Raw genomic sequence first — 21,808 nt, forward strand, 5'->3', positions numbered from 1 at the left:
AATAAAAGTTTCTGCAGACTTCCAGAAAACATGACTAAGATTACACTAACCCTCTGCAATCAGCTATAAAAGTACATGTCTTGCATTGCTGAATGAATGGTGTGACAACAGAAGAAATTAAAGAATACAAGGAAGAAGAAAACCGCTTTGCCACTTCTTAATCGTTTTTTTCAATCTACATCTATCTAGTTCTCATACACGCATCGCATTTTTCCCCTCATCAGTAATCATCTCACTAATTAGCAAGACAAAAATTATAGCACAGTTCAAGATGACAGATTTTTAATGAGGGAGATACTAATCACTTTGACCCTTAGTCTGTCAACATTCCTGCTGCTGAAAAATGCTGAAATGCTCCACTAATCATAAATTCAAAGCATCACACTTCTATTGCATGGGTTTCTCCAGATTTTAACACTATTAAATGCTTTTGGCTGGATCCTCACTGAACTGGAGCTGCACAAAACATGAATTTATCATCAAGTTTTGCCCTCTTTTCCATCTTTTGAAGTCACAAGTGATGGTGCAAGTGATTAGTGAGCTGAGAAACACTAATTAATTAGTGTTTTCACTTTAACTTTTGAGCAATAATTTTTTGCTGAACTGATTTAGGATAAGTGCATGGGAAAGCAAGTTATTGATTGGAGAAATGTGATATTGTGGAGACTGCAAGAATAAATGACTTGCAGATGTAAACAACTGTACAAATTAGGTCTATAACTGAATTTGTTTTTCCACTTTATTGACACTTTGGAGAGGTTATTACGCAAAGCTTCTTTACTGACAGCAGAGCACCAGTCTGGCCTGGTCAAGTTTGTCCGAGTCTGTTTGCTTTCAGCAGTGGTGCAGAAAGCTACATAGCTTTCCTTTCTTATTAAAAACATCTTTCTTTCTCTTTCTCTTTCTCTTTTTCTTTTAATTGTAATTTTAATTGTCACACCATGTCTGTCACCTGTGCGCAGCTCACCAAATTAATAATCTCTGCAGCCCAACATACTGTCTCTCCTAACAGTATGTTAGAGCCAGGACTCAGTTTTGAAAGATGAAAGAGAACTTTGTTCAAAATATTCCTATCACTGAGCCATTGTTCTTAAAATCCACTTGCGAATCAATCCCAAGTCAGTTTGTAAAACATTTTAGTTTTTCCTTCTGTGGCAGATGTCAGCTAGATTTATGGAGGATCTCCAGTTAAGTATTGGAGACAGTGGACACTGGATAGCTCAATGTTGAAAACGCTGGATCAGGTGTCCTTAGCGAAAAACAAATCACTCTTGTCCATGATCTTTTTTCTTTCTTTCTGATTTGATACTTATTGTCCATCTTGGCCTTAGTTCTGCCATCTTTGAGGATGTTACAATGAACAAAATGCATTCTGGGAGAGAGAAGAGAAGCCCTTTGAAGAATGGCAGTGACCTTTGCATTGAAAATGATTTAATGACTAGAACCTGCAGCTAATGTAAAAGGGATATGAGATAAGAAGCTGAACAAGGGTCTTTTTTTTACCAAAAGAAAAAAAAAAACATTTCTCATTAAATCCAGTTGAAATCATTGGGTCCAGTGTGATCTGAATAACACAAACACACTGACTTCTTTCTCCAGTGTTTCTTAATTAACAAAAAAGGTATCTGCTTTTCATGTTCTCCACTTTGGCTTTCAAAGTGAGTCTAGGTTGAGGGACAAAGACTGGTACAGTCCATCTCATGTTTGACCCAGCAAGGTTCTTTTAATTTCTTATTAATATCTAAGCTTGTGTGGCAGAGTCAGAAACCAACTGCAGCCTGTTTTACCACATGGCTGTTGCTTTTCTCCTAGGTGTTTTTTCAGTCAGTATAATTTTCATTCGAATGTATGGTCATGGCAGCAGACTGAAATTGAAAAACACTGAAATTTGAATATGTTTGTGTCTGCATTCTTTGTGATACATTCTATTAATCCTCTATATGTATATGGATGTGGAAATGCACTTTTTGTTCCATTAGATTAATTGGATTAATTGAATGTGTGGTTTTATATTGAAAAAAATATTTTAATGGATTTTTGTGGTAGCTGTAAATGTTCATGGTTTTTCTAATAACTTTAAATCGTTGTGGATAATTGGTCTGTTGTACTAGTAATGGAATATATTTATAACAGTAGCAATGGGTGGAGTGATACCACATGTATGTTTTTTCTTGTTATTTCCATGGTCATTGTATATTTTTTTGCCCCTGAAAGGAACATAACCATGCATGGTGGTTACAATGAACCCACCAAAAAATGCTACAATCATTGCAAAAATTGTAGTGTTTTTTTTTTTTTTTTTTTTTGTTATTACTCTTTTTTTTATATATAATTTTTATTTAACCAGATAAAAATCCCATTGAGATCAAGACCTCTTTCACAAGGGTGACCTGGCCAAGAAAGGCAGCAGAACACGTCATAACAATCAACAGACGAACAACAGCAAACAAGCAGCAAAAGAATCCTACACAAAAACAAGGGGAAAATGGAGAAGTACCCAGTGAAAACTCCATCTTGGCTTAAAAAAAATCTTAATTGTAAAATGTGATCAAAATAGAAGCTGTTACTCAAAATGTGACTTAACTGGAAGAAGATGACTTGGCTGTGTAACTTAATCAGTACACAATCTACAGCCACAGATCCGGCTCATTGATTGGGGCCGAGCAGCCTCTTTCCAAAGCGGCAGAAACATGTATGGTTATGTGAGACTACAAGCCCAGTGACAGGTGATAGGTGATAGAAAGGATGCACCATCCAATTTAGCAAATGTGTGCTTCCTCCAGTCCTTGTGCCCTTGCTTTTCTTTCAGAAAAGCCGTCAGGAAGAAATGCAAGTCAAATAAGCTTTCCTCTTCCCGTCATTATCCATCTCCCTTGATGACACTTTTATTTTTTCATTTTTTTTCTATCTGCATATGTCTGTCTGATGTCTGTCTGTCTCTTTGACTCGTCTGTGCACCGTGTCCCTCCATCTCCTCAGCAGTTTATCATAATCACATCACCTCTGTGTAATGGAGCACACTAAAGGCTTATTATGTTACACATACATACACATGGGCACACATGGACGCAGGAATGAGATCCACTTAAGCCTTATTACATGTCTGACTGTGCGTCTAACATCGGAGATTATCCACTGGAGTGTATGCAAGGGCAGAGGGCAAGAGTTGCAACTAGGACATACACATACACACATCTCAACGCAGATGCAAAGAGATAGGTATTTGGATTACATGTTAAGATATTTTTCAATATAAAAACCTTTAGATTCTTCAAAATGGAGATATAGGTGGACAAGTGTATGGGACAGAATTAAAACAGGAAAAGTGCAGAACAGAATGGAATGAAGCACGGTTGGCTGAAATAGAGAAAAATAAAGAAGCCAATTGATGAAAAAAAAACTTGCGATCACACAAAAGGAGAAGGTGATTTTTTTTTCTCTCCACTATCTTTCTGTAGCGCTATCACACACAAGTATTTGGACACACATACACAGGTATGAGGGTGTTGTACAATGAAAACAAAGTGTCTGTAAGGGGAACCGAACAGGAACCTCATCGCTTCTACAGGTGTGATCAGAGTTTGTAAACGTATCATAATCAGGAAAAGAATATTGTTTTCTGGGATATAAAACCAAATGAAAATATATTGCTGCTTATGTCAGAAACCACTGGCCGACCTCTTAAGACACATGAGATTCATTAAGGGTACCATCCTTCTGGTCTGACGGACCCAGATGTCCTCTAATTTTTCTCCCATTTTCTTCTCTTCCCAAACTTCAAAACCTCCCAGTCACCCTTTCCCTTATCTGCTTTTCATTTTCTGTTTCATTCTTTCCTCCTTGGATCAGTCATGAATATTCATGAAGTTGTTATTTGCATTACTGGCTCCTGAAAGACGCTGAGTACACAAAGGTGACAGCCATCAACCTCAGGAAGAGGCAGTGCTGAAAGATGAGAGAGTGTGGATGCAGGGAAATGAATGAGAAGAGATTATAGCAGAAAGAAGCAGTCAGAAACCTAAATGTCAAATGAGACAAAAAGAGAGCAATAAGTTTGGTAAAGGAGCTTTTGTTCTCACCTTAGTGTAAACTGCTCCATGTTTGCATCTGTCTTCATGTAGATGCCAAATGCCACCGTCTTTCCAAGCCGAACCAGGCTGGGTGGCACCAGAACCTCCACATTTTCATCTAACTGCAGTCGTTGTCCGGTGGCCGAAACTGGACCTACGCTCATTGCCACAGAACCAGCTTTAAGCATGTCCTGAAGACCTCCATCCACTGCAGGGTTCCACTGTCCCCCAAGACCCAGACCGAGGCTTCCAAGTGGCCCACTGTTTGCACTTTGACCTCTCCATGGCTCATTAACAACGGACGGACACTCTTGACCAGCTCCTTCTACTGGTATAATTGAATAATACACATCCACTGATGGCAAACTCACTTCAGGAGGCCTTTTTCTCACTTGTGGTGGTGTAAACCAAGCTGGAGGAATCTCCAGACGGACAACACAGATGCCAGATGGTCCCACAAGTCGGCAGCCTGCGGATGGTGCTGCTTCACTGGCGTCACGGATGGCCAAGGCTCTAACACATGGGAGGAGGGATGGAGGAGGTGGATCAGGCTCATCCCAGCGCCGTCCTACCAGGTAAAACAGCACCTGAATGGAAAACAAATGCATATGTCACAATGGGTGAAGTTGGACAGTACTGTATTAGCATCTTTGAACAAAAATAAATGATGAAAAGATGAAGAAGCAAAGCTCTGTAAACAGATTCATCCGCTGACAAGCTGTCTTCTTTCCCTCAGGAAATTGAGGAAACTGAAGACGAGCTAACACAGATTAGACATTGGAAATGCTTGCGTCAGGTGGATATAAATATGATGAAGAAATGCTAAAGTGCTCCCTTACTGCTAGATGTTTATCTCAGCAAATGCTTGTTATAATGTTCTCTGTATTCGCTTTACTGTTCCAAGTGGCCAAAAATAATCAAATGCAGATTTAGTGGCAAAGGCAGGAAGAGGAAAGGTGGGTCAGCATGGTGGTGCTGTGGTTAGAACTATTGCTGGCCGACTGGGGCCTTTCTATGTGGTGTTTGCATGTTGTTCCTGTGTCTGTGTCAGTTTTCGTTGGGCGCTCCACCTTACGGTGATTCTAAATTGGCTGTAGGTGTGCCTGTGAATGTGAATGTCTGTCTGTCTGTGATGACCGTGTGATGGACTGGCAGTCTGTTTACAGTTTACCCCAGCCTCTTTCCAAATATCAGCAGGCATATGCTCCAGCCCCCCGCAACCCTCTAGAAGATAAGCAATAATACATAATGGAGGGATGAAGAGGAAATAAAGTCTTTCCTTTCCACTACAGATAAACACACTTCCTTATACACAGACTGTATTTCATTAACTGATTCTCCTGAGGCTAACATGCCTGTAGTTATCATCAAGTAGTTAATAATGGCTTTATAATGAATGAGCACCTGTGCAAACAGACACAAATTACCTATGGATTCAGCCATGCTTCTTAAATAGATAACTGTGTAAAGCAGTGTAATTAATTGCATCACATATAATATGAGTAAGAATTTAGTCACTATCCAAAGCAACGCATTCAACTGCCAGTACCTGTATCCAGGGCCTTGTTGATCCCACTTTGGACACCACCACTTGACCTTTAACCTTCCAGTTCAATGTCACTTGGTTCTTTGAGAGCAGCAGATGTGGAAGCGGACCTTGAAGCAGCTCCACTGGGATTGGCTGCTCGATGCTCAGATTTCCATACGTGCAATTGACGCTCGGCAGGGACTGCGGGACAGCAACACCCGGTTCTAGCTGGTGGAGAAAGAACGGCTCAGTCCGTGATGAAAGGCTTCCATTTCGCATGACCTCTTGATTGGCTTCCCGTAGGAAGAAGGCGGAGTCAGCACCACTTAGCTGGCACTGGACTGGGAGGTATGTGGGGAGGGAGGAGGAGAAACGGGGCTGTGAGGAGTCCGGCCCTGCACCTGGTCCACTACCTGCTGCTCCTGCTCGGCTGTTAGAAACTGAGATGATTGACAAAAGAGGGAGGTAGGACGTAAGGGAAAAGCAAAAGAGAAAAACATCCAGTGAAAACATAGAGAAGAGAGAGAGAGAATGAGAAGAAGAATGGAGAGGAGAAAAAAGAAGAAAACATTAATTACATTACAAAATCATCTCAATTCCCAATGCATACAGTGTCATTTCAACTCAAATCCAAAGCTGCTAATCATCTATTAAAATAAAGTCAACAGTGTGTAAATCTGAGGCTCACTGACCTGTGAAATGCAGTTTTATTGTATACAAACCCACACTGATATGAACACATGCTCTCATCTATCAGCTTTTTCACATAAATTCACACATGCATTACAACTCGCTGACACAGACATAGACCATGATACATGGTGTTTCTTAACAGCTTCTCGACAACGAGGAATGAGCACAAACACATTAGCTCTCGGTCATGTATACAAGTGATAGACTCAGCATCACGGGTTACATTAATGCATCACCTTTTTTTTTTTTTTATCAACATTCAAAAAGGATTACACCTCAGCAAAAATCAAAGAAAATTTAACATATTGCTCTTTGGCAGTTTATGTCCATATATTTACATTCAGTTTTGTTATTCATTTCCTCAAGTATTTACCAGGCATTTCACAAAGACTGGGTGTTTGGAGCCTAGGATTACTTTGTTTATGCTGTATCTCATTTCTTAAGAGGACAAAGGGTACCTAAGACTGTGCTGTATCGGGAGGAAGTTTTGATTATTAATCTTTATCCCCCATCTTGGCTTGTAAGCATTATATTATTCAGGGCTACAAACCACTAAACTGATCTCTTTCCAATATAAGTTAGCAAAATATCAACACAAGCCAGAGTTAATTATTCTGTGGTTTGGTAGAGTTCAGGTAAAGCTGCTTCTATGACCAGGGTTTGGATTTCAGTTACCATAATAGCTGCTACATGATCCTGCATAAACACTGTATTTTTTGCCAGCGTGAAAGCAGTTTTGCTTATTTCACTTCTGACTTGTCAATATCAATTATTTTTTTTCTGTGCTTTTCTCCCTAGTTTAAAGAGAGATGTCATCTCCTTCTGAGCACCAATCAGGATTCACCATCTTTTGAATTAGAATTGGATGATGATTGCTGTACTGTTTAAGGACATAGAGAACCAATGTGGATCTTTCTGAAAAGCAGAGGTGTAAATTGAGTTTTATGTATTTTCAGCGGCTCCTTTATATTAGGGGCTGGTGGGCCCCACCAGAGGGCGCTGCCGTGCAGGGGAGGATTATAAGCTTTTATAAGTCTTCCCATGTCAAAAATGTTGCCGCGCATAAATTAATGATAAAATGATAAACAATGACTTTTAATTTGATGAACACAATTTCCTCACTTTTTGTAGTGTAGTTGTGTGTGAATAGTTCATTGTGTATGACACATGTGTCCTGTGTTTCAGCTCGGTGGACTACTGCAGTGTTGTGGACTGGTGAACTGGTGAACTGCTGCGCGTGAATGCATGTATACAGCATACACTTCAGTTTGGGCAGTGGGGCCAGAAGTTCAGGGCCCCAGAGCGCTTCTCACTGGTTGATTGGAAGTTAGGATGGATACTGCACAGGTCTAGCTAGCTCAACTAATGTATGTAACGTAACAAAGCTAATTCACATGGCTAGCTGGCTAGTGTGAGATTCAGGACTTTACCACTTAAGCAGAAGTTGGAGATAAAAGGTTTGGGACCACATTGACCGGAGGATTTAATAATTTCTCAAGAGAGAAAAGATAAAATTAGGTAATTCAACCAGGAGTGGCTTAAGAGGAAAACTTGGATAACCAGGAGCTTGTCAAAAGGGTTAAGTGAGTCTAGTTTATTAATATAATAATAGTCTAATATAAATTGAATTGATAATGTAGTTTACATGTTTTTTGATTCATAATGGAATTTGTGTAATGCGTAACTGTAATGTGTGTACTTTTCTGTGGAGTCGAAATGGCTGTCTGGCATTGGTCTACCGTGTGTGGTGACTTTGATTGCTGATTGCTGTATATTGATTGCTGTGTAGTGTGTGTGTGAGTCGTTCACGCCATGAGCCGTGCATTGTGTTTTTATTGTTGCAACGTTATTATTTTGATGTTGAGTACCTGATACGTGAGATCTTGAACACTGCCCTTTGGTGGTGCAATTAATGTTAATGCCGTATATGGCACAGTGGTATGGTGGTTAGCGCTGATGCCTCCTAGTTTGAAGGTCTGGGTTTGAATCTGACTCAGGTCTTTCTGGGTGGAGTTTCAATGTTCCGTGGGTGTTCTCCACCTCTTCAGTTTTTTGTGTGAGGGTATTGATTATGGCATTTCTAGATTGCATTATAAGATTTTCCTGTATGGCCCCACTAGAATTTTCAAACAAAAGTCGCCACTGTGTATTTTGAAACTGAGCTAGATATGCAACTAAAGACCCTCACTCTTCAACATGTACAGTGCAGTATGCTGAACTCAGTTTCAGCCACCAACTAGAGAAATTAGTCTCAAAATATTAAATAATGTATTTTCTGGTTGCAAGAAAGCACACACACACAGTTCTGTGTTGGCGTAGAAATGTGTGTGTGTGTGTGTGTGTGTGCGTGTGCGTGCTTGCGTGTGATCGTGTTATAGGGAAGCGGAGTGTGAAAATATAATGAGGGTGGGACAGCGTAGCGCTGTCTGGGGCAAGTCATACTGAGGCGACTACACAAAAAAATAATAGCAGAGAAATAAAGTGATACCTCAGTGCAACATGAATAAGCAGGCTGGTTTGGTTATGGTGTGTGGGCACGCAGGGATAAGTTTAAAGGGAGGGAGACAAGGCGAGGGAAAAGAAGACAGCTGGAAAGCAATAGAATTAAGGAAGGAAGAATGAAGCAGAGGAAGGAGAAAAAAACAAAAAGTAAAACAAAGAGAGAAAGAATTTGTAATGTATCTGGAGAAAGCACAGTTTAAATAATTAAAGGCGCTATCATTTTTATTTTACTCTGACTGACTGCATACACTTCATCCCAAATGAGACCTGTCTCCAGTCAGATCTTTTGAATAAATGGACATACTGTAGTGTATTGTATCAATAAAGCTTTGGAGTGAACCTTTGTCTGGCTGCAGACAAGGGGGACACTGCTCATGTTCTCTAAGAGTCTTCTGGTGACACAAGCACTTCAGGTTTTGGAGCTGATCATCCTAGGAGGTTGTGCCTCACTTGCATAAAAGTTTGTTTGAAATGTATCCAATAAATTTTCAGACATGGCTTGAAATAATCGTCCTGCCATACCGACAGTGTATGTGGTCCAGTCACAATGGCGCATTAGCTTTGGTAAGCTTCAGGGTTACTTTCTCTATTCTTTCCTTATCAGTATTGGTGTCCTTGAGGTGCAAACGCCTGTCTGCATGTATGTTTTTAGTGTGTGTGTGTGTGTGTGTGTGTGTGTGTGTGTGTGTGTGTGTGTGTGTGTGTGTGTCCACAGGAGTCATATGTAGCATATGTTCCAGTCCCACACAGGGACCTTGAACAGCTGACACACACACACACATTCAGCAATTTCTCATGCAGGCAAAAGTTGACCTTTGGATGGAATCATTAAGATGATTAATAATGATAATATTAAATAATAAATACTACTTTTTAAATCAATTAGCTCCATCTTCAGATGTTCTTTTAAAACCAAATTAATGTTGCATTTTGTGATAATTTTACACATCACTTGGTTGATTGCAACCAACTCAAATCATATATAGCATAAAGTATATAAATACCATTGTTTAGTAATAAAAAAAATATTTTCAGCAACAAGAACAAGACAACAGGCGGCGCTATATTACAAGCCAGGGTTGGCTTTCTGGTATACCATTGGCTACCATTAAATCTGGCATGGTCCAGATTCTCTGGCATCATTGCTTTGGCAACCATAAACCACAACAGGAGTCCATACCCGCTGCGTCCTGCTGCACACTGCGTCTGTGTGTGTGGATTTATGAGTGCTGTTGTGTGTCCATTTACTGTATGTGTACGCAGGGATATGAATATGAATAAATTGTTATGGCAAAAGTTTATATGTACCCATATACTATACTATATATATATATATACAGACTAGTATACTTGTGATGTTGATTGACACTGTACAACATAAGCGAACGTGAGAGTCTTAATGCCTGTGTGGAAAATTGGACAGGAATAAAGCCAGATGTACAGAGATTTGACAAGGCCCATCTGTGATCCTTCTTCCCCCAAAAATGCCCATTCTGCTCTATTTCCAAGTGGAGAGACACGCAGGCATGCACACACACACACGAACACACATTCAGCCAGTAATCAAAACACAGTGGAGCGTGTAGGACAGGAAGAAAGGAATGGTGGAAAAACAGCAAGACCAAAGCCAGATGGGTATGAGTGAGAAGAAGAGATACCAAGATGAGATAATGGTATCAGTGCTCCTTGATATTGTGTTATTTCAATATTGACTCAGAGTTTTACATTTAATTAGCGGCAGTCGGGTACACACACAGTGAGTCTGCTTTGGATCTGGCACGTGTGTAACAGCAAATTGTAACACAAAGAAATGCAGAAAATTTGAATATGAACATGTACAAATAATCCATAGCTCAAATTATCTTTAGTAACAGCATTCTTTTATTCGTTTTCAGTAGGCTTAGGGTGTTCATTGGCATGGTCTTGAGTTGTCATGTGGTGTCAGTGCTGAAGGTGAAGGTCTGTAGTCCCGCGAGAGTTCTATGCAGATCCTACACCATAGTATATTGGTACTCTGTGTGTCGGCATCATTCTGGAATTACACCGCTAAAACATAGTCAGCTGAGTTGAGTTTCTCACTGAAACTCAGAGAATCGAGTATAAGCCTTAGATAGATAGAAGATAGTGTGTGGTTGGCAGAAGGAGGGAAAATGTCTCCGGCTGTGTGTTAAGTGTTTACTTTTATGTGTGCAAAGCTACGGTGACAAAGTAATTTCCCTCGTGGATCATTAAAGTCTATAAAGATGGACATGGAACAAAAGTGAAGCCAAAGCAAGTAGAGCTCCCCCTGGTGACTGGCTGCAGTATATCCATATGACCATAGCTCCGCCCCTCTATGTAGATGGAGCATAACCCAAACTAAAACACAAAAGTAGATGTCAAATAATTTTTTTCTAGAATGGTTTCTATCATTTGGGGTGTTCATATAATGTGATGCATACTCTAAGCTTGAAGAATACTCTAAGTGTCCAAATGTTTTTAAGTTTTGTTTTAGTAAATTATCTGATGCTATAGAAACAGGATGTAACATCATGATAACTGCAAGTCATATGCCAACTGCTAAGCAGCCCCATTGGACTGTGAGAGTCTGAAGAATAAAGATAAATATATAAATAAGTACAGTGTATAATCCAAAATTTATTTGTAACTGGTGGACATAGAGCAGAGTGCAGTATTAGTTACACAAAAATGCCAGAGGAAGGATGGGCAGGTCATCAATAATGCAGCTCTCACACCTGCAAGATGGCGCTACCTGTATCCTGGGGAAATAGCATCACTTTGGCCAATGCAAGGAAGTGGGGATGCCTTGTCTTTATTTAAATACAGTCTATGGATCTCACACACATGCACACACCCTTAAAGATATATAGGTCTATACATAAATATTTACCACTCATTGCTACTCTGTGCATGCAGTTAAATTCTGCTACTGCTGCTTACTGTTTTTCTCACACCTGTGAGCTGCTGACATTAGAATGTCCAAAACTGAGAAGTGTTTGATGAAAAGCATCAAAACACCACTTTGTTTTTGCTTCATTCAGAGCAGACACTACACTTGGGGGGAAAAATCCATCACGGAAAAATTTTCAGAAAAGAATGAACTCCATTGATCACACAGATGGCACACTATCTGAGAGAGAGACGGAACGAGATATGGAGAGTGAGAGAGATGTGGACGGACAGATACAGACCGATAAATCGAGATAGGAGGAGAGATAAAGGGGCGGAAGAGGATGAGAGAGGGATAAGGTTTCTATTTCTGAGCAGCGCATTCATCACACACAGTTTATTTTGGTGGTCTCTATTTCTTGCGGTCTCCGCTGTCCGTCTCCCTATGAGTTAATATATTTTTATTCAACCTGTTGCCTTTCCGATGGCATGTCTGCAGGTCGTCACTTACTTTCGCGACTAAACTAGGGATTAATTCATCCCTATGTCTATGTGCCAACACATGTTATACCTCATTGGAAAGCTTAATTTCTTGAGATTATAATGATGCACACCATTTGTAATGCCACCATTAAAATCATTACTGCAGGCTCATATGTTAGACCCAACGCAAACACAAAAATTTGTGTGACTCATCTATCAAGCCTCAAAGTGTTCCAAGAGCAGACAAAACTCAAACAAAAATGCAAAAATTACACCAAAAATTACACCAATTCTTTGATCTACAATGTCACAATGTATGCTGCAACTTTCACAGTTCTCTCCGAAGCTTGTATGTATTAGCCACACTGTTTAACTAAAACAGCAATGAGCTATGAACTTTTGACAGACATGTCACTTGACCCAATAGACGATTGTTGTCCATGTCTTTTGCACACTCTTGACATGCCTGGTGCTATCCTATCCTTAGAAAAAACTGTGTAATGTACTCCTTTTGTATTATTGCCAAATTTGAAATTAAAATAATTAAGAGACATAAAATCCTTTTTCAGTGTAGACAAACTCCTATCACTCAGTGCCAGTAGCCACACAGATTCTGACTGTTGGGTAAAACATTCCGTATGTAATCTTTCGAAGTAGGCCAAAACCATGCCTTTACTCTACTTCAAGAACATCTTTAAAGGCTATGCCTTTTTAAAGCAATGCAGACCAAAGTTACAGGAATCTCAAAGTGTTAAAATCTTAAAACACCTGTGATTTTCATATAATTGACCTTTACAAGGAGTATTGTCCACCTGACAAAAGCCTTTTGAAAATATCTTTCGTGTGTTTGGAAAACCTTTGTCAAGTCTGAGAAAAAAAAAAACAATATAATAAATAAATATATATATATATAAACAAAAAGTGAAGAAACAAAAACTGAAGAAAACAAAACCAAGCAAAACTATCTACATTCATTTCAGTAAATTACCTGTAGATATGTCAAGATAAGGTGTACAGTATGTGTTGAGCCTTTCCGATGTATAAAGACATTGTGCCTGAGAAGGTGAGCCAGACCAGTTCTGGTGTAATACACTATTTGCAGGCTGATGAATTGGAGCCAAGTAGTGGCTGGAGAAAGTAGGTTCAACACCTTACATTTATAAATATTATGAAACCCAGTGCAATAGTGCTGCAAGAAACAGGCTCTATAATAAAACTTGCAGTAGATACATTTGTTGAGACTAAAACATGATAATATGTAGATTTATTCTTCAGAAATAAAGACTTGTCCTACTATTTTGTGTTATAATCTAACCCTAACCCTAACCCTTTAATCACTGGCTAATGCTGCTAATTGGAATTTGTCCTAACGTGTCCATTTTGTTATTCTGATTAAACTATCATTCAGTTTGTCCTTGTCTATGGAGTGAACTGAATTTTGTCCAGCCCTTGTAGAAAAATCCCTCACTCACACACATGCACAACACTTGTTGATTGATGTCCCTGTCATTGGGTCAGTGGACTCACATTTCCCTTGGCATGGTGTGAATACCGTTTCTCTCCTCTACCTCTAACCCTCATCCCCACTCTCCCACCCTTCCTGCATTGACCCAATATCCCCCTTTCTCTTTTTATCTATCAGCCTCTTTTTCTCAATTTCTTCCACTATACCAATCTATATTAGTTTCTTCCTCTCAGTTTGTCTTCAGCCTTTTCCTTCCTTCGATTAGTTTTTCTTCTGTCTCTGTCATGTTGTCTCTCCATAGCCGTAATTTAATGGGAGGGCATGTCATATCATTTCAATCACCTGCCTTCATCACTTAACTCTGTCACCCTCTTTTAATTGTGCATATATGAAAGAGACACATAATTGAAGAAAGACTGATCCTGTCCTCTGTGGGTTAAATCTGGGGTACTTTTGAGGTTCATTATCTCATATTGGGAATTTCTACATTGAGATTATTTAGGAACATTTATTGAGTTGAAATGATGAACGAAATGTTTCGTTTTGACCACCTCTACGTGATATGCATCTCCTTCACTTATTAAGACTAATGCATTGTTCAGGTGAGGACGCTGTGCTCCAAATGATGACTGACAGCACACAGTGAATTTCATTCCAAAGCCTGTGATTGTCTAAATTTGAAGTTCTCAGATGTCTACCACTAAATGAACTGAAGATCACTGCTCTCTTGTCCCTATCTTAATATGTTCTACCATCCACACACACTCCCTTTCCAATTTCCTTATAACTTTCCCTGACTCTTCTCAAGGAGATGGAGAAAGGGAGTGAGTTGCGGAGATTGAAAGATCCAGTGAAGGAAGGAAAAGATGTTGGGAGGAGAATTTTAGGACTGCCATTCATGTCGGTGAGTGTTTGTGGCAGGAGACGCAGAGAAGTGTGAAGAGCAATTTTGTATGGTCACCCTACAACTCAGAGAGACATAGACGGGGGAAAGAAAGAAAAGGCCTCTCAGAAAGGAAGTCGTGCAGTACAGGCGGAAATGGAAGAGCAGCATGCAGGAAATGCCAAACTCACGCTGTCTTACACACGCAGTATTCAGAGAACCAGAGGCAGCGTTCTTAAATGAATCGGACGCATACAGCAACAATGTCTCATATTTCTGTGCCCACAGACTCAGACAAGTCTTTGTACACATGAATTGGGGGAAAATCACAGAATACTATGACAGATTTATTTATTTATTTATTTTTTCAAGTTGTGTATCAGCTTTGTCCACAGTGATAGCATTCTTATACTTAGAGCTATGTTTCTGTGGTTTGGAGTGACACTTTTGAGGATTTTAGCATCTTCTCAGCATTGGATTTAGATTTAGATTTTCAGTTATGGTACAAATGCCTCATATGCCCTGATTAATTCCTGAGTTGAAGTCTTCCACTGTGACAAGCAAAGCTTGTAGCAGTTAAATATAGTTAAATTTATCAGTTAAAAAAATCAAACTATTCAACAGCATGCTGTAATTTGAGCTTTCCTCTTCCAAAACTGTTTAAGAGCTGCCATGATTTTGAAATTTGTCATGTTTCTGGTAGAAAAAGCAGCTTGGAGAAAACAAGATGCTGCTGTGTCTACACAATTTCCTTGGTTTTATAATAACTTATTAGACCAAGATCAAACCCATCTCATCTTCCATACCGCTTAATCCTCACTAGGGTCATGAGGGTTACTGGAGTCTATCCCAGCTGGCATCGGGGGAGAGGCGGGGTACACCCTGGACAGGTCTCCAGCCTATCACAGGGCTAACACAGAGACAAACAACCGTTCGCACTCACAACCACACCTAGGGTCAATTTAGAGTCACCAATCAGCCCAATTAGCATGTCTTTGAAGGTGGGAGGAAGCCGGAGTACCCAGTGAAAACCCACACAAACACAGGGAGAACATGCAAACTCCACCCAGAAAGGCCCGAGCGGGACTCGAACCCGGACCTTCTCGCTGGGAAGATCAAACTGAATATTGACAAAATGTTGTATAAATGTACAAACCAATTTTGCAGAATTGGAGACAACCCGCTCATTTAGGTGGTTGTTTTGTGTAATTATTGAAACTAGTGGTATTGAACACACAGTTTTACCTGTGGTGTTTCACCTTCAAAGATTGCAGCTAATAAGAGAGACAAGCAAAAACAGTAGTAGAGTTTCAAGGAAAAAAAAGAAACAGAGCTTTGAAGGAAAGCCTCTGTGAGTGTCCAGCCAGGGTCTCCTGACTCTGAATATGATTAAGGGATAAATCCACTGGGCCTTGGTGCCATTCAATTCTATCGTTCAGTGGTCCACAGACAGGCAGTCAACTTGTAAAAGCTGCTTATAAAGAGGCTAAAGGACTTGTAGCCTCAACTGAATTAATGGGCCAATAGGAACAAAGTAGCTGGAGGAGAGGAGAGGAGAGGAGAGGAGAGGAGAGGAGAGGAGAGGAGAGGAGAGGAGAGGAGAGGAGAGGAGAGGAGAGGAGAGGAGAGGAGAGGAAGTGCATTACTGAAAGTGGATGCTGGATAGCTACCTGGCCCAATATGCCCGACCTTTGAGGTTAAAATGAGCTCTGACACAAGCATTGTCCAGACCAATACACACTCGTGTTGTGACAAGGATTTACCAAAAATAAAGGAACCGAATTAGTCACCTACTTGAATGAGGAAAAGAAAAGGTGGTTAACTGAATTCAAACGGCATGAAAAGCTGAACTCAGGTTCTACACTTAGAATAGCCTGGCTGTTTAAAAATCATAGGTTTCACATTCAAGGGTAAAACTTATGCAGAGGTCCTCTGAATGAAAAGGGACTTTTTAAATACAGCAATGAATATTCATTCAGGGATGCTGGCTTCGAGCAGACAGCATGAATTCCATCACAACAGCAATGATTAGTAAAGACACAGGACAGGACCAACCAATCTGGACACCCTGTGGAGCTTTTGATGACTGGAGATACAGCAGAGCAGTATTTCATGAGCAACCTAACAATTGCACTGAATTTTTCCCTACCCACCGCTGATGACTGTTAAACCTAGCACATGCCAGTCGGAGAGTAGATATAAAACTGGAAGCTATGGTATGACTGTATACACAATATGCTAAAACAACGACAACTGGACTAGCTTGTGTGCCTTGAGATGTTTCAACTCTTCTGGCTTCTTCAGGTCTAACTGACTAGCAGGATTTTAACCTTCTGTGGCAAAGAGTCACTGAGGTCGTATGGGAGTAGGCAACACACCATATGATTTATTAGGAGGGTCAGCAAGGTGTTCATGTGTTCTAAACTCTCTGCGGAGGGATCCATGGACTTCTGAACAGTGGTTGCAACAACAGCTACATTGTTGAAACCACAAACATAATTCTCTCAGAGATAAATTCATAATTTTGCCTTAAGAAAACAGAAAATGTAATTTGGTGCAACCTTTCATTTGCACTGAAAACCTGACAGGTTATCTTTAAAGTAAATATATCAATCATGGTACATCCTGTTACAAAGCGGAGCATTCAGCATCGACCATCTAATTGCAGGTTATTGATTTCCACTTGGACAAAATGCCATCACTTCTTACTGTTGTTATTATAGGGCTTCTATATAAAAAAGAAGAAAGAAGGATGGTTACAGTTTCCTTTTAGCTGCTATTATCTGCTTGAACTATAGCTTTATTCAGATTATTATGGTTGCATTTAGGCGACCAGGTTAAAGAAAGAAAGAAAGAAAGAAAGAAAGAAAGAAAGAAAGAAAGAAAGAAAGAAAGAAAGAAAGAAAGATTGGTTTGCTTTTGAAGAGAGAAAATTATCTCTAACTTCAGACACAATATGTTTATTGACATTTACCTAAAACAGCAATCTTTCCCTAGCCAGTGCTCTTGTATGCTAAACAGACTGAAGCTCATTTCCTAGTGGTTTTTGCAAATTGAACTACTGTTTCTTGCTATTCAATTGCAGTTTCAATGCCACCGGGAGGCTGCAGTTTATCGGTTCAGCACCTTTGAATGTAAAGGCAAGTGTTGAATAATATAGTGGCTCTTCATAATGACATAATTCAGAGAATCATATGATTTTATGTGCTACAAATCCAGCATGAAGAGCTGTGGTTGATGATTCACACACATTTAGGATACAATACCAGTAATTAATGCGTTATTATATATTACATTACTCGCTTATAATGAAAATATGCTTGTCTTTCAAAGCAACAAAATAATAAACAATAAAACAACAAATAATACAATAGTCAGGCATTTTTTCACTAGTTCCTTTTCCATGGAAAGTATAGGCCGTGCATTCACACTGTGCACAATTATTAGGCAAGTGGGTATTTTGATCCTGTCTTCATTTATATGTATATTTTCCAACTCCAAGCTGTATAAACTTGAGTGCTTATTGGATTTGAGCACATCAGGTGATGTGTATTTGTGTTATGAGGGAGGGTGTGGCCTTAGGAGATCAACACCCCACATCACGGTGTGCATAATTATTAGACAGATTCTTTTAAAAAACAAAAAACAAAAAAAAAACTGAAAAGTCAAAGATTGTGAAACCTCTTTCAGAAGGTTGCAGTACACTTGAAATTGCAAGACATTGGATTGTGATCACAGAACTATCAAACATTTTGTTGCAAAATGTCAACAGGGTTCGCAAAAAATGTGTTGAGAAAAAAAAGACGCAAATTTACGATCACATCAAGCGTGAAGCTACTAAGAACCCATTGTCCTCCAGGGCTGGCATATTCCAGAAACCTATCTGAAGTACCCAGAGGTACAAGGTGTTCAGTGCTCAGACATGGCCAAAGTAAGGAAGGCTGAAATTCGACCACCAATGAACAAGACACAAAAGTTAAAACGTCAAGACTGGGCCAGGAAATACCTGAAGACTTATTTTACAGACAGATGAAATGAGAGTGACTCTTAATGGACCAGATGGATGGGCCTGTGGCTGGATCAGTTATAGGCCCAAAGCTCCACTTCAATTCAGACTCCAGCATGGTGGAGGTGGGGATCTGGTATGGTCTGGTATCATTAAAGATGAGCTAGTTGGACCTTTTCGACTTAAAGAAGGACTTAAAATCAACTCTCAGACCTACTGCCAGTTCTTAGATGACACTTTCTTCGAGAAGTGTTACAGAAAAAAAAGCCTGCATCTTTCAAGAAGACCATGATTTTTATGCAGGACAATTCTCCATCACATGCATCAAAGTACACCACTGCATGGCTTGCCAGTAAAAGCCTTAAAGACATGGGCTCTTCTTAAACGGGAGATTCACCATGAAGGAAAACAGTACACTTCTCTGAACAGTGTCTGGGAGGCTGTGGTTGACAGTTATTGAAAAGAAGGGTGGCTACATTGGTCACTGATTATTGTTTTTGAAAAGTTTGAAATTTTTCAGTTATTTGTTTGTTATTTACACTTAAACAGATGAAAACAAACAAATGAGATGAGAAACATTTGTTTTTCATTTAGTTTCATTTAGTTAGTTCACCAATATTTGCCTAATACTCGTGCACAGTGAGATATTCTCTTAAGAAAGACAAAACCTGACTTTTACCTTCTTAGATATTGAGGTTTGAGCTTTATTGACATTGTGAATTGAGCAAGAGTGCCATAGTTGTTAAAAAATAAAATGAATCGTCAAAAATACAACTTGCCTAATAATTGTGCATGCAGTGTATTGCTGATTGTATTTTCCAAGAATATCTCGATCACTAGCTAACTGGCATATATCTGATGAAAGCAAGCTAGTGCAAGCCCTCACAGAACCCATTCAGATGGCATAAAAATAACTGCCTTCATATGAGGGTCAATGAGAGCAATCTGAGTCATTTTGACTTTTGGGCCATTCATGGCCTGATCATCACAGTGGAGAAACTCACACAAGAGAAATGTCTTGACACGTAGTAGTCTAGTTTTCATTTGGTAGAAATTACTACCACTCATGCCAGCCATTCAGAAGTGGAAAATTTCCATTGCAATACAGTCAGCTGCTCTGTGTCCTTGTAAATTTTGTATCATTGAAGATCTTAAATCATAAATATCAGGTAGCTTTGGTGAGTGATCCCATCTGCAACTCTGATGATAGACAGAAATCTAGACATTGTGGCTCAGTAGACTACAATGTCGAGAACTTCCCATCCTCTTTCCATTGTACAGAATACCCTTGTAATCCCTTACTAATCTCTTTACAACTCTAATCTAGTTAGGTCAAACTGATTAATGTTCACAGTTAATTACTGGAATCTAGTGCGAGAAATCTGATTGACATACTTATCAGAGGAGGATAACCACACAGTTGACAATCACCTCACTCACTCTCTGTCTCTGCCTCAGTTCCCTCTGTCTGCATCATTTTCTTTATCTCGTTCAGTCTCAGGCCTGCTGGCATTTTTTTTGCCCCGTCTCCTTATCTGGCTTCCTTTCTCTATCTGCACTCATCCCTCTCTGTCTCACATTGCTCCACTGTCATCAGTCTCTCATTCTTGTTTATCAGTCATTCTCTGTCTTATAGTCATTGATCGCCACAGAAGCCACATGAGGACAAACTTAATTAAGTCTGACAAGAGCAGGTATTTTTATCATGGCATCCAAACCACGTCCACTCATGCACATGCAAGCACACGCGACAACACCCTCACCCATCAACACAACTGCTCAAACACACACTGAACCGTCGTTTGTTTTTTTTTTTTATTGATGCTTTCTTGACTTTTGAGTGAAAATCATTAGTGATAATTGTGACCTTGTTCAGCCCTGACATTTTGTAAGCGTCTGCAAAGGGAGGGTGTCAGGTCATATCAGCCACACATAAGGCATGCACACAAGGACACACACATCTGTGGTTGTGAGGTCTTTCCGTTTGCTGCATTCGCTGTCCTTTAACGTCATTACACACAACCTTTAACCAGTAATACCCGTAACCTCAGGTTAAGCCCTTACAAAGGTGACGACCAACAGTTATCTTCATAATTTTTCTTCACCTTCTCATCCCTGTGGGAATACGTGCACAAACACTGTGTACACTTCAGTCCTCATCATCGTCTCCCCTAAGGTCATCCATCAAACACACAGCTGTGTCAATGTGAGACTTCTTTATGCAGAGGTGTGAACTAACATCTCACATTAGCCTGTCACTTATTAATCAACTGTCTACAGCTTTCTGCACCTTCTTCTTTCTTTTCACTTTAAACACAGTTTTCATATTTCACTCAATGTTTGTATTCTGATTAATCCTAACAGAATAAATAAAGACAATTGCAATTAGCTGGTAGTTTGGCATATGTGTGTACATTTTCAGTAACGTGAAAGTAAATAAAAAAATAAAAAGATAAGTTTGTGACAATAGGAAGCATGGGTGCCTGTAAATCTGTAGTTATAGCACAAAATAAATGGAGTGAGTTTTGCTTAAGTTATCAAAATCACATTTGATATTTTAGCTTTATTGTGTATATGTACACAACATATTTAGAACTACTGTTGTATTTCATTTGCTATTTTTAGTATTTGTATAATGTTTACTTTTCCATCATATTAAAGGATTATCTTATTTTATCATGAATGGGATGACTATAATTAATATTCATTCATACATCTTTAGGGTATACAGCTCATGAAGTTAATACTTAAGTAGTAATAACTGTCTTTCTGTCCTTTAGCCACTGAGTCGTGCCACACTTCACGTTCTAGCACAAGTAGCACAAGCACGCAAGTGTAGAAACTGAGTTCCAGCATCCAACAGTAATATCAAATAAAACTGAAATAAAGCCATTGAAGATGAGGCAATATAAGGTCGTGAATTTGAGAATTACAGACAAATTATTTTTTTATTACTATAGTCCAGTTAGGTTACGCTGTCCTCAACACTAACCATTTGACTTCCAATTGATCTTTTAGCCTTCCACTTTTGTCAACCATCTCTCCTCCCCTTTGCCTTCCCTCTCTATCTGTCTGATCTCAGTATTTCTTCTAAGAGTGCCATGAATCAGAAGCGTTTAATTATGATACCGAACATTGGTCTTCTCAAAGCTGACCTTGTGATACTTACAGACTGACAGGTGTGAGGGACCATATCTTTGTTGTGCATGCTCAGTCTATTTACCAAACAATAAACCCATATGTCAATTCAATTATGAAATGCGACAGGTGCTCTCTTTACATGACCTGA

At 39.5% G+C, this 21,808-nt stretch overlaps 1 protein-coding gene across 1 annotated transcript in view; it reads right to left on the reverse strand.

Moving 5' to 3' along the window:
• The window catches only part of si:dkey-215k6.1 (transmembrane protein 132D), a 248,486-nt gene that overhangs the window by 157,316 nt on the left and 69,362 nt on the right, over positions 1-21,808 (reverse strand). Inside the window, exons 2-3 of the mRNA XM_047592574.1 lie at positions 5,620-6,038; positions 4,080-4,657 (exon numbers count right to left, since the gene is read on the reverse strand). Coding sequence (XP_047448530.1) covers positions 4,080-4,657; positions 5,620-6,038 — 997 coding nt within the window. The remainder of the gene's footprint in view (positions 1-4,079; positions 4,658-5,619; positions 6,039-21,808) is intronic.

The sequence above is a fragment of the Mugil cephalus genome, chromosome 8 (genome assembly GCF_022458985.1).
Source record: "Mugil cephalus isolate CIBA_MC_2020 chromosome 8, CIBA_Mcephalus_1.1, whole genome shotgun sequence".
Lineage (NCBI taxonomy): Eukaryota > Metazoa > Chordata > Actinopteri > Mugiliformes > Mugilidae > Mugil > Mugil cephalus.